The sequence below is a fragment of the Stigmatopora nigra genome, chromosome 3, assembly GCF_051989575.1.
Source record: "Stigmatopora nigra isolate UIUO_SnigA chromosome 3, RoL_Snig_1.1, whole genome shotgun sequence".
NCBI classification, from domain to species: Eukaryota; Metazoa; Chordata; class Actinopteri; order Syngnathiformes; family Syngnathidae; genus Stigmatopora; species Stigmatopora nigra.
The window spans coordinates 707,252-718,742 of record NC_135510.1 but is presented as its reverse complement, the minus strand read 5'-3'; the positions used below and the strand labels follow the sequence as shown (position 1 = coordinate 718,742).

The following is an 11,491-nucleotide window of genomic DNA, read 5'->3' as shown; positions in this document are numbered from 1 at the left end:
TAAACTCCCACAACGTCACTTCTCGCGATATTTGGACGTTGTATAAAGCAATTGCGCATAGGATAGTTCTTTCTTTTTCACTTTCATCGAGGCTTGATGTCCAACACTAATGGGTCGTTCCGAGCTGGGTTCATCCTACACCTTCACCGATCAAGCTCAACTGACCACAACCTCGACACCAACATGCCTCCCGAATTCGACCCCGGCGAGTTTAAAGTTGGTACGTTAGTGGTGTCAAATGATTGTTTAAGCAGACTTGTTTGAAAACCAAGATGGAGTGTTAGTCCGTCGGCCATTCTGTGGCGCTTTCTTAGCGGTAATATTGGTGTTTGAACTGGGACAGATTACACAGCGCCCGTTGGTTGCTATGTGATTAAAAAAAAAAGATTTCAAAATTGTTTCTTACTGCACTATATGGTCGACTCACTTGTGGTTTACCACGTGTTAGCTTGGTAGTGGCTATGTGTTAGCCCCGGTTGTCATAAGCGTTGCTAGGACTAAAATGCCTCTTTTATAAGCATGCATCAACTTTTTGAATTATGCTGTTTGTGTATACGCCTAATTTTAGAGACGGAAAGTGGTATAACAATATTAATTTACTGATTATAGCATTGGAATAGAAATTAAAACTTATGAATGGATAGAGTCTTTTGTTACCCCTCACTGGGCTAGTGTAGTTTGTGAAGTAATCAGAATACCCAAAATGTAGTGTTTTTTCCCCTTTTAGTCAAAGTAGTTTTAATCTGAGAACATTCCTCACCTTAGTGGGATTATGTTAGCTGTAATTGTTTATGGCTGTCAAAAATACGGTCCACACTTAAACTTAACTACTGAACCTTGGGTTCAATGAATGATCTCAGGACCGATTTTGGGGCACGTTCCTGGTTTCCGAATCTGTCTGCTGTTTGTCTGTTTTTTATTCTTACTGGTGCATTGAGTGAAAACTAACTAGCCCTACTCGCCATTCTGCCAGTCTGTTTAAGTGACTGAGTAATGAGCCAGGTGGGGCTGAGAGTAAATCGGCTTAAATAGGAAACAGAGCTGGTGAAACCAATGACCACATCTGTGCCAAAAGCCTGAAACATGTCTTTGATGTTCCAAATAGTATCTAGCAAGCATAATTATTCTGTTTTGTTCTTGTCTAGTCTCCCCAGAAATTTGGTGATGACATTTCCAAAGCCACTGGTGACTAGAGGGGCTTGAGGATCAAAGTGAAGCTGCCTATCCAGAAATAGACTAGCACTGGTATGAAAGCATCTTCCTGTTTTCCAAATTTGTCTGTTTTTTAATTTTTTGCTGCAATCCTGAGTGAAAACTAACTAGCCCCACTCGCCATTCTGCCGGTCTGTTTAAGTGACTGAGTAATGAGCCAGGTGGGGCTGAGAGTAAATCGGCTTAAATAGGAAACAGAGCTGGTGAAACCAATGACCACATCTGTGCCAAAAGCCTGAAACATGTCTTTGATGTTCCAAATAGTATCTAGCAAGCATAATTATTCTGTTTTGTTCTTGTCTAGTCTCCCCAGAAATTTGGTGATGACATTTCCAAAGCCACTGGTGACTAGAGGGGCTTGAGGATCAAAGTGAAGCTGACTATCCAGAAATAGACTAGCACTGGTATGAAAGCACCTTCCTGTTTTCCAAATTTGTCTGTTATTTAATTTTTTGCTGCAATCCTGAGTGAAAACTAACTAGCCCCACTCGCCATTCTGCCAGTCTGTTTAAGTGACTGAGTAATGAGCCAGGTGGGGCTGAGAGTAAATCGGCTTAAATAGGAAACAGAGCTGGTGAAACCAATGACCACATCTGTGCCAAAAGCCTGAAACATGTCTTTGATGTTCCAAATAGTATCTAGCAAGCATAATTATTCTGTTTTGTTCTTGTCTAGTCTCCCCAGAAATTTGGTGATGACATTTCCAAAGCCACTGGTGACTAGAGGGGCTTGAGGATCAAAGTGAAGCTGACTTTCCAGAAATAGACTAGCACTGGTATGAAAGCACCTTCCTGTTTTCCAAATTTGTCTGTTATTTAATTTTTTGCTGCAATCCTGAGTGAAAACTAACTAGCCCCACTCGCCATTCTGCCAGTCTGTTTAAGTGACTGAGTAATGAGCCAGGTGGGGCTGAGAGTAAATCGGCTTAAATAGGAAACAGCTGGTGAAACCAATGACCACACGTGTGCCAAAAGCCTGAAACATGTCTTTGATGTTCCAAATAGTATCTAGCAAGCATAATTATTTTGTTTTGTTCTTGTCTAGTCTCCCCAGAAATTTGGTGATGACATTTCCAAAGCCACCGGTGACTAGAGGGGCTTGAGGATCAAAGTGAAGCTGACTATCCAGAAATAGACTAGCACTGGTATGAAAGCACCTTCCTGTTTTCCAAATTTGTCTGTTTTTTAATTTTTTGCTGCAATCTTGAGTGAAAACTAACTAGCCCCACTCGCCATTCTGCCAGTCTGTTTAAGTGACTGGGTAATGAGCCAGGTGGGGCTGAGAGTAACTCGGCTTTAATAGGAAACAGCTGGTGAAACCAATGACCACACGTGTGCCAAAAGCCTGAAACATGTCTTTGATGTTCCAAATAGTATCTAGCAAGCATAATTATTTTGTTTTGTTCTTGTCTAGTCTCCCCAGAAAGTTGGTGATGACATTTCCAAAGACCGGTGACTAGAGGGGCTTGAGGATCACGGTGAAGCTGACTATCCAGAAATAGACTAGCACCGGTACGAAAGCACGTTCCTGGTTTCCAAATCTGTCTGCTGTTTGTCTGTTTATTATATTATTGCTGCAATCCTGAGTGAAAACTAACTAGCCCTACTCGCCATTCTGCCAGTCTGTTTAAGTGACTGAGTAATGAGCCAGGTGGGGCTGAGAGTAATTCTGCTTTTTTAGGAAACAGAGCTGGTGAAACCAATGACCAAACCTGTGCCAAAAGCCTGAAACATGCCTTTGATGATCCAAAGAGTGTCTAGCAAGCATAATAATTTTGTTTTGTTCTTGTATAGACTCCCAAGAAAGTTGGTGCTATTGCCAAGGCCCCCCCGGTGACTAGAGGGGCTTGAGGATCACAGTGAAGCTGACTATCCAGAACAGAGGAGCGCTGGTATGAAAGCATGTTCCCTGTTTCCAAATCTGTCAGTTGTGTTCTGGCATGCACACGCAAACAAAATGGTCCAGCCCAAACTATTAACCAGTGCAGTTTTCAAGTGACACCTTACTATGCAAAAAGACGTCTAATTTGGCTGAAATGAAAGCCGCGCTGTTCTGCTCTGGTATAGTCACTACATCAAGGCTATTCAAATTTGGCAATAAGAACCATTAGTTTAGTGTAAACATTTTCAGTGATACATTTACATGTGGGCCAGTTATTAAATCATGCATGAAAGTGCTCTTATTTTGATTGGTTGCTTGATTTTGTGTAACTGAGGACTTGATTGAATGAACAGTGATGATTCCTTAAAACAATTAAGGGAAAAAACATTACACTTGTTCCGTGCCATTGCCTGAGAGTTGTCAATTAAGACCTGCATTTGATTAACTGTCATTAATTTGAGTTTATTACCAGTGGTGATAAATGTACAATTAAAAGCTGTTTATTTTGGGCTTTGCAGGAATTATCAAAGAGATTCTGGTCACTGCTGTCTGTTCGCTGCACCATTAACAGCCATTTATCTCACGATGATAAAGTGGAAAAATTGAGTTTCTTCTGAGTAATAAAACCTTTTAAGCAAAATGTTGTGTTCATTGCATTCACAGGTCCAATTAACAAAAACCTTTAGTTCAAAAAATGTTATTACCTAGGGCTACTTCTCATTGCTTACCATTGTCAACCATTGATTGATTTATGAACCTGGGGATGCAAATTAGAAAAGATAGATGATCTAGCAATATCAAGAGCACTGAAACATGAGGATCCCAGGCTATCCCAGTTCAACTAGGTAAAATGGTTATCACTGTTGAAGAGAAATCTTGAATTGCTGCAATATTTGAGGCAGTAAACTTTGGGACTGACGGCTACCAAATTTAAATGGATGTTTAGGTCAAATTGGTCTCGCAACACCATGCAGTACTATGCGCATACCTCCATTTATTTGAAGGGTTAACAGTACGTGAACTTGTATAAATCCTGATTGAATGAAAAACAAGTTTCATTTACAGGAAATATTTTTATTTAAGATTACATATACTTTACATTTACTTTAAGGGAAGGGCAGGTGGAGTCAATGTATTTGTAACCATGGAATATGAATTTATACATTAAATTTAATTGAACTGTTGGTACACTTGGAAAATATCTACTAGCACCAAATTACTAAATTGGAACTGTTCTTGAAACATTGCCACCTTGTCTTGTGCTTGAGTTTTCCTCAGTTTGTGGAAAAAGTTACTCCATTGGCCAAGTTTTCAAATTGAAAAACTCAGAACAGATATGACATTTGAAAACAAAGCTTAAACCAAACATTACCAGTCCCAAAAGTTTTAGATTTGTCATCTAATTCTTTTAGAAATGACTTGTGCGATTGTTTATCCAATGTATCTATTGTGCATTAATTGGCAGTTTGTCTTCCAAAATAGATACCTATGTAAAATACAAGATAATACATTAATTAAACCTGTACTTTTCTAACATGGAAAGAATTAGATTTGGAAGCACAAATAATTGGCATACAAAAAATAACTTGCCCCAGCATGGTCCTGTGGCTAACTGAGTGCATGTCAACATTTAAAAAGCACATTGGCAATAGGAATAGTTCTTAGTTTTCCACCTCCTCTTCTTCCCCTTCATTTTCTGCATCTGGTTCTTCTTCCATGTGTTCCTCCTCCTCTTCCTCCTCTCTGCTCTTATCAATTCCACAGTCTGTCTTCTTTTCTTTATCCTTGCGTTTTTGTTCAGACACTTCCTTTTTTCCCTTTTGGTCCTTTTTGTACACTTATGAAAAAGAAACAACCAAGTAAGATATTAAATGCGATTTCTTTTTGTTGTTATTTTCTTTTTATTTCTTTCAAATGGGGGAAATGTACAGTGCAACAGAAACAATTTGCTTGGTTTAACCGCCTGGTGCAAAAATAATATATTTAATAAAGTACAAAAATAATAATAAATTAATAATATAAAGATAGTCATATTACAATTAGAAGTTCAAATTTTTACATTTTTTTCAAATGGCTTTGCCCAAAAATCTAAATAGAGCTGTATTTTTTTGTGAAAACGATATAATTTTTTTAAATTTCCTGAACTTTTAAAAGAGTAAATCATGGGAATTAGATGAAAAAATGCATTAAAAAATGTTAATAATTCCTAAAATTAAACAGAAAATTTTCACCAAAAGCAATGTGTTTCCTACTAAATAAATGGCAAATGTATTTAATGACAATTTACTGACCTTCCAATGCTTCTCGGAGAGGCTCCATGAAGCGCTCAAACTCCATTTCCTCCATTGCAGCTAAGACGTCCCCTGCATTTAAAGTTTTCCGTTTGGCTTTTATGGCAAAGTTGTTTGCGCTGCAACAAAAGAAATATACAAAAAAAAAAAAAATATGATGGAGTTGTTTTGATTGGCTGCAAGGAACGTTTATATTTTGTCTTACGCAACTTATTCTTGCAAGTTTAACAATTAAAATGTAGCCGTTTTAAATGACTACATTTAAAATGAGCTGGAATCTATCTTGATTTTATGATCATCTGTCCTCTTACCATGATGTTGCATACAACACAAACACACTGGCAGCTTGGGAAATTGCTCTTCGTGCTTCTTTTGACACATTCACTCCATCCGGGAGCTGTTGAAAACAAACGGTGCGGGGGAGTTATCTCAAACATGCTCAAGAGTACACAATCTGTCATGTTATATTTATTTACCACATCTTCCTGCAAAAGAACAGAGGCAACAGATCATGAATCATCCAAATGGCCACTTGGTTACCCTATTTACTCGCATATAACCTGCTTTTGAAAAAAAAATGATGACTGAATCGAGGGTATGGCTTATATGTGCATAAAACACATGCACAAACTTGGTGCCGCCATTACGATATGACGTCAAGACGCAAGACAATGCGGCCAATTCAGTTATTGATTTAAAAATACAGAAAATATAAACAGATAAAACCCTAAGCAAAATTGATTTTTATGTCTATGAATGAAATTCATAAAAAAACTGTTTTTTTCCCCGTTTTATTTCTTCTTCGAAAGTGACAACTATTGCAGTAATATGAACCATCGAAATAATTGATATATTTTGACATTAAAAGCAATATGGCTGCCACAACAGCTTAAACTTCTGGTAAAATAAATTGTAATTTCTATAATTAGAAAGCATCAGGTTCTCATCAAGATATACTTATATTATTTTTCCAATTGATGTGATACTTCGCATTTACAAAGATTAACTTGCTTATGATATTGACCCTAATAATGTGCTTTTGATTCATTCAGTATTTCAGAAATACCACACATGAAGATTTTTCTTGAGATTTGCCCTTCAAAGTGACACATTTGTACTCCCTATTAAAACCATGGACATGGAGGTGAAAAATCAGGGGCGGTTTATATTCTAGAAATGGTAAAATTCAACAAGTTTAAGGGTGCAGCCGGCTTATATGCGAGTAAATACGTTGAGTATAGTACAGTACTCAGACTGCTGATGTCTTTTTTGCCCCTCTTTGTTGTCGAATATACATTTATACAAATGAAATATTAACTATCAGTGTAAGTACATATGTTAACTATCAGTTAGCAAGAAGAGGGTAACTTGAAATTGTGATTTAAAACTTGCTGTTTTCATATATTTATAAGGTAAAACCCTGCTACCTATAAATCAATTGTGTAGACAACTATTCAAGAATAGTGAAAACGTTAAAATTATTTGATTGACTTTGAAAGTAAATTGCCTCTTATTCAGATTGATGTGATTTTACAGGAAAAAAAACAGGTTTTCAGAGTGCTGTTAATTCCAATGCTCGTATTGCACAACAGCGCCCCACAGTGGTCGAGTTATATAGCAAGTTGGACAACAAACCCGACTCACGCGATTTATTAAGTTATTAAATAATTTCTGATTTATTTGAATCATGTGAAATGATAATCGAGTGGTTTTACTGTAAGAAGAAGAACGCATTTAAGTTTCTGATGACTTTGTAGTGTGTAAAGCAGTCTGCTTTAGATCGGAACCAGTTCGTCCACTCAATGGGGGAAAATCACTTTTAATATTATGTTTCTTTATCACTCACCGCCTCCTTGATGATGCGAGTAATCACCGCGTTAGGGAGATTCAGATCTTCTGGCCTTTCTGCCATTTTGCCTCTTTGTTTACAACGGAGAGCGCAGAGCACGCCGGCCGGCAACAATGACTTGCTAACACGCCGAGACCAGAAGCTAGTCAAGTGACCCAAAAGCTACTTCAGCTCGGATAATTTAAACGCGATACTTTTCAAAGTTACAAAAACTGAGTAAGAAAATCAAGTAGATTAGCTTCATTTGGGTGGTTCTCAAATGTTGGTGATCTTTCCAGCTGATTTGTCTTGGGATATTTCCCGCGAACTGCTCTGTGAACTTTCAACTTTGAACACAGTCAGCGCATGCGTGGCGTGTTTTCTTGTTCAGCGCCGTATCATATAATACAATCAATATTTTCAGATATGGAACGCGCCCAATTAGGCTATTTTCAAAGACTTGGAGTGGGAGAAAAATAAATTAATCAGGTTTATAGAAGATGGGCTCCTTTTGAACACATTGAGAATAAACTGTTTTAATTTGTTTTAACTATTAAACTACTACTTCTACATCTTGAAATTCGGCAGTAATGCTACCTAACTGTCACTTTAGCGCCTCGCAATGGAGCAGGTGTGAACTGCAATCATATTCAATTATTCGTCTCATCTAATTTTCTGAACCGCTTTGTCCTCACTGGGGTTGCGAGGGCTGTTGGTGTCTATCCAAGCTGACTTGGGGCCAGAGGCCAGCCAATCGCAAGGCACAAGACAAACAACCATTCACCCTCACACCCATACCTAGGGGAAATGCCGTGTCCAATCAGCTTACCAAGCATGTTTTTGGAATGTGGGAGGAAACCGGAGTACTTGGAGGAAACCCACGCAGCTCCGGGGAGAAAATGCAAACTCCACACAGGTGGACCGACCTGAGGTCGAACCCAGGACCCCAGAGCTATGAGGCCAACACATTCTGTTTTATTTATAATCATTCCCTCCAGTCAGGTGCTGATTTCAACACCAATATCCCCGCAAAGTGGTTTGCATGTCCGCTTTGCAATTCTTAGCTCAAGGGTTCAATCCTCTTCCTGTGTGTAGTTTGCATGCTCTCTAGGCTGGTTAGACACTCTAAATTGTCCCTAGGTATGAGGTTGAGCATGAATAGTTGTTTGTCTCCTTGTACCCTGCAATTGGCTGGTCACCAAAAGGAAAGTACAAATGAACATATATGAAAACCTTTAGTATGGTAAAAAGAAACTTTCGCGATTTTGACGTAGACAAGAAAGAAAAAAAACATACTTTACCTACTACTTTAATATGGTCACAAAAAAACTAGAAAGAAAATATAAAAATCAAATCCTCTTCGACTAGATAATCCGTAGTTGAAGTTCTTCTTTCTGTGAGGGTTGGTTGGGGTTTTTGGTTGGTTTGTTTATTTTTTGCTGCTTGTATCCCTCCAGGCTTCCCCTCCTCTCATAACCAGCTGTGTGTACTTTGTAATAAACCCTTGTCCGTCTATTTAAACCCCGTGTGTTGGCCAGTCATTGTTGGATCGTCCATCTTGTTTGATTCATGCCAGGTTTCCATGCCAAGTTCCTTGTCACCCCATGTCTTTCTGGGAGAGGCGCAGCAGCAAAACTGTCCCAGTGTCGCAGAGGAGGGCGACGGCCATGCTATGCGACCCTTTCAGAGGTGGCGGCGAGCACCGTGGGAGGGAGGGAGGAATGGCTTGACGCTCGAGCCCCTGAGTCGGCTCCCCGTTCACCAGCTCGACTCCCTGCCTCTCGCTTGTCGGTTCAACCTCCATTCTCGCCAGGACCAACTTCTGCCCTCCGTAATCATGCACCCGTGCCGACGCCGTGTGCCCGGGCTCCCGTGTCAACGCCTGCGACCCATCATGTTCCCAGGGTGGGGCATCCGGCGTCTTTTCACGCTCACAGGTTGATCGCTGTTGTCACATGTAGGACGAGAATGGCAGCCTCTCGCAGGTACCCATTCCGGCTAGCCGCCCATGTGGTCCCGTTCCGGCTAGGCAATTCTCTTGGTAGGGACCCCGGCGATGCCAAGGACCACGACACCGAGGACGGAGACCCTCTCGGCGGCGACGACCACCAGGCTGATGGCAGAGACCCTTTGGGAAGTGAGGACCACAAGGCCGAGGGCGGAGACCTACTCGGCGGCCACGATGACGAGGCTGGAGATCCTCTCGCTGGCGACGACCAGAAGGCCAAGAGCGGAGACCCTCTTGCCGGTGATGACCAGGATATTCCTACAGGATCCAAATCTAACGTTGTCAGATCCACCAATGCATTTACTGACCTTACAGGATGCGTGACAAACATCATTCCAATGTTAGTACTCTAAAACAATTAACCCAGGTTATCAAATTTACCTATGCGTTCTTTGCACATTACTACAAGATCCAAATCTAACGTTGTCAGATCCGCCAATGCGTTCTCTGACATTACAGGATACGTCACAAACGTCATTTCCACGTTAGTCAATTGTGATTCAACCTCTTTGGGGCAATCAGTATTTAAGACAAAACAATGGTCTTACCTTTATTTCATGGCGTACCACCGCCTCTCACCAAAGAGTTTTGTATTCAGAGCTGTTCATCGATCCAGAGAGAATTATACCCACAATGCTAATTTGCAAAAGATGCCATTTTGTGTGTGCTCGGCAATGAACTGCCAGGCTGGATTCTTCTATTCGCAAATTATTTAATTCTCTCAAGTGGAGAGAAGAAGGTACACACTTGTTTCCAAGGCAATAAACCAAAAGTTAAAACATAAACCAGAACAAAACACAAATTAAAACCCACAGAGACAGAACATTTACACAATACCATATGATTTCATTGGAAGCACCGTAAATGAAAAGCATCCCATGTAGGTTTTGTTGTTTTAAAATGCAGTCAAGCTGTTCATATTAACAATACATTTTATGGATATGGCACTTTGGTAACAAATTGAACAGATGTATTTTTTTCATGGATGATACAATAAATAGATAGCTGTGTTTCACAAGTGTCTCAAATTTAAAATTATCAAGTCTTACCAGTCAATTATATTTATTCCAATCGAATGAATAACAACTTTACCTCTTAAATTAAACCAGGGATTGTTTACATTTATGGCCTTGGGGCCTAATATTTCTTGGACAAAGTTGCCCATTGCCCAAACGAATACAATTTGTCTTGATTTATTACAATGACATGCGATAACTAAATCAAATTACTTTAAGGTTAAAGTTCAAAAAATGAATGATGATAATTAAAATAAAAAATGAAGTGATAAAACAAATACTACAAGCAATGCAAAAGTAAATACACTGGGTCAAAAAGAAGTATTATAAATTATACCTTCAAATAGGGTTTCCTACCACAAGGGCCAATGTGGTTGTTAGTTTTTGTTCGAACTGACACAGACAGTTTAACCAACGAGGTTTCTGATAAAAACAAGCACCACTGGAGTGCAACCAATTGCTTATACTTGTAAGCCACCGGATTGGTCAAAAGGTGTCATCTTCTTTATTTGGGATGGAATCCTGCAGCCTTTGTGGAATAGTTTGGAAGCCCTTGCTTTAAAATGATCGAGTGCCATTGAGGGAGGACACAGCTTTCTCCAGGAACAGAACATGACCAAGGACAAAGAACAATAAAGACAATATTAAAATGTACACATGAATTATCTAGGGGTATTACGTTATAGTTTTGTACTTTTATGCCATAATTTTATCATTCATCCACAGGTACAAACAGTACCCAATTATAACAATAGTTATTTGTTGTTGTAACACAAAATTTGCTGTATGTATCCACTATTGGCTGGCAGTTCTACAGCTCGCTAGATGCCGGGCGCATAAACCTGGAAATGGATTCTTAGAAAAAAGGTAAGTATTGGTGTGTTTTTTTATTATGTGATTATTATGCATGATATTTTCACCATGCATTGGGAGACCTGAGTTCAACTCCAGGTCAGTCCACCTGTGTGGAGTTTGCATGTTGCCTCTGTGGGTTTTCCCCGGGTACTCTGTTTCCTCCGGGTACTCTGTTTCCCCCGGGTTCTCTGTTTCCTCCGGGTACTCTGTTTCCTCCCACATTACAAAGACATGCTTGGTAGGGTGATTGGACACTCTAAATTGCCCCTTGGTTTGAGTGTGAGCGTGAATTGTTGTGTCTCATTGTGCCCTACGATTGGCTAACCACCAATTCAAGGTGTCCCCCGTCTCTAACCCAAAGTCAGCTGGGAAGGGCTCCAGCACCCCCTGCTTCTGGAAT

The 11,491-nt window shown here is 39.8% G+C and overlaps 2 protein-coding genes and 1 long non-coding RNA gene across 4 annotated transcripts; 2 read left to right on the top strand and 1 right to left on the bottom strand.

Moving 5' to 3' along the window:
• The first annotated feature begins 62 nt into the window (after nucleotides 1-62).
• Nucleotides 63-3,733, top strand: LOC144194814 (uncharacterized). 2 transcript variants are annotated; one of them, XR_013325984.1, is made up of 8 exons: nucleotides 63-220; nucleotides 1,146-1,245; nucleotides 1,517-1,616; nucleotides 1,888-1,987; nucleotides 2,257-2,356; nucleotides 2,626-2,723; nucleotides 3,006-3,103; nucleotides 3,612-3,733. It is a non-coding gene; the product is annotated as an uncharacterized LOC144194814 (long non-coding RNA). The 2 variants fall into 2 exon arrangements; XR_013325983.1 differs by having other exon boundaries at nucleotides 3,006-3,733.
• Nucleotides 3,734-4,146: 413 nt separating this feature from the next.
• pole3 (polymerase (DNA directed), epsilon 3 (p17 subunit)) lies at nucleotides 4,147-7,693 on the bottom strand. The gene is made up of 4 exons (XM_077713440.1): nucleotides 7,231-7,693; nucleotides 5,696-5,781; nucleotides 5,385-5,503; nucleotides 4,147-4,930 (listed from the first exon to the last, which is right to left on the bottom strand). The coding sequence occupies exons 1-4, from the start codon at nucleotides 7,294-7,296 to the stop codon at nucleotides 4,755-4,757; spliced, it is 447 nt and encodes a 148-aa protein (XP_077569566.1). The 5' UTR covers nucleotides 7,297-7,693; the 3' UTR covers nucleotides 4,147-4,754.
• A 1,194-nt stretch (nucleotides 7,694-8,887) lies between these two features.
• On the top strand, nucleotides 8,888-10,726 carry LOC144194000 (uncharacterized). The gene is made up of 2 exons (XM_077712722.1): nucleotides 8,888-9,197; nucleotides 9,258-10,726. The coding sequence occupies exons 1-2, from the start codon at nucleotides 9,181-9,183 to the stop codon at nucleotides 9,571-9,573; spliced, it is 333 nt and encodes a 110-aa protein (XP_077568848.1). The 5' UTR covers nucleotides 8,888-9,180; the 3' UTR covers nucleotides 9,574-10,726.
• Nucleotides 10,727-11,491: the final 765 nt, after the last annotated feature.

Excerpts from the sequence above, each read along its gene's own strand:
- pole3 (XM_077713440.1), bottom strand. The coding sequence starts at position 7,296 with ATGGCAGAAAGGCCAGAAGATCTGAATCTCCCTAACGCGGTGATTACT. Across the intron at positions 5,504-5,695 it reads GTGTTGTATGCAACATCATG|CGCAAACAACTTTGCCATAA; the intron begins GTAAGAGGACAG and ends CTTTTGTTGCAG. Across the intron at positions 4,931-5,384 it reads TCTCCGAGAAGCATTGGAAG|TGTACAAAAAGGACCAAAAG; the intron begins GTCAGTAAATTG and ends CTTTTTCATAAG.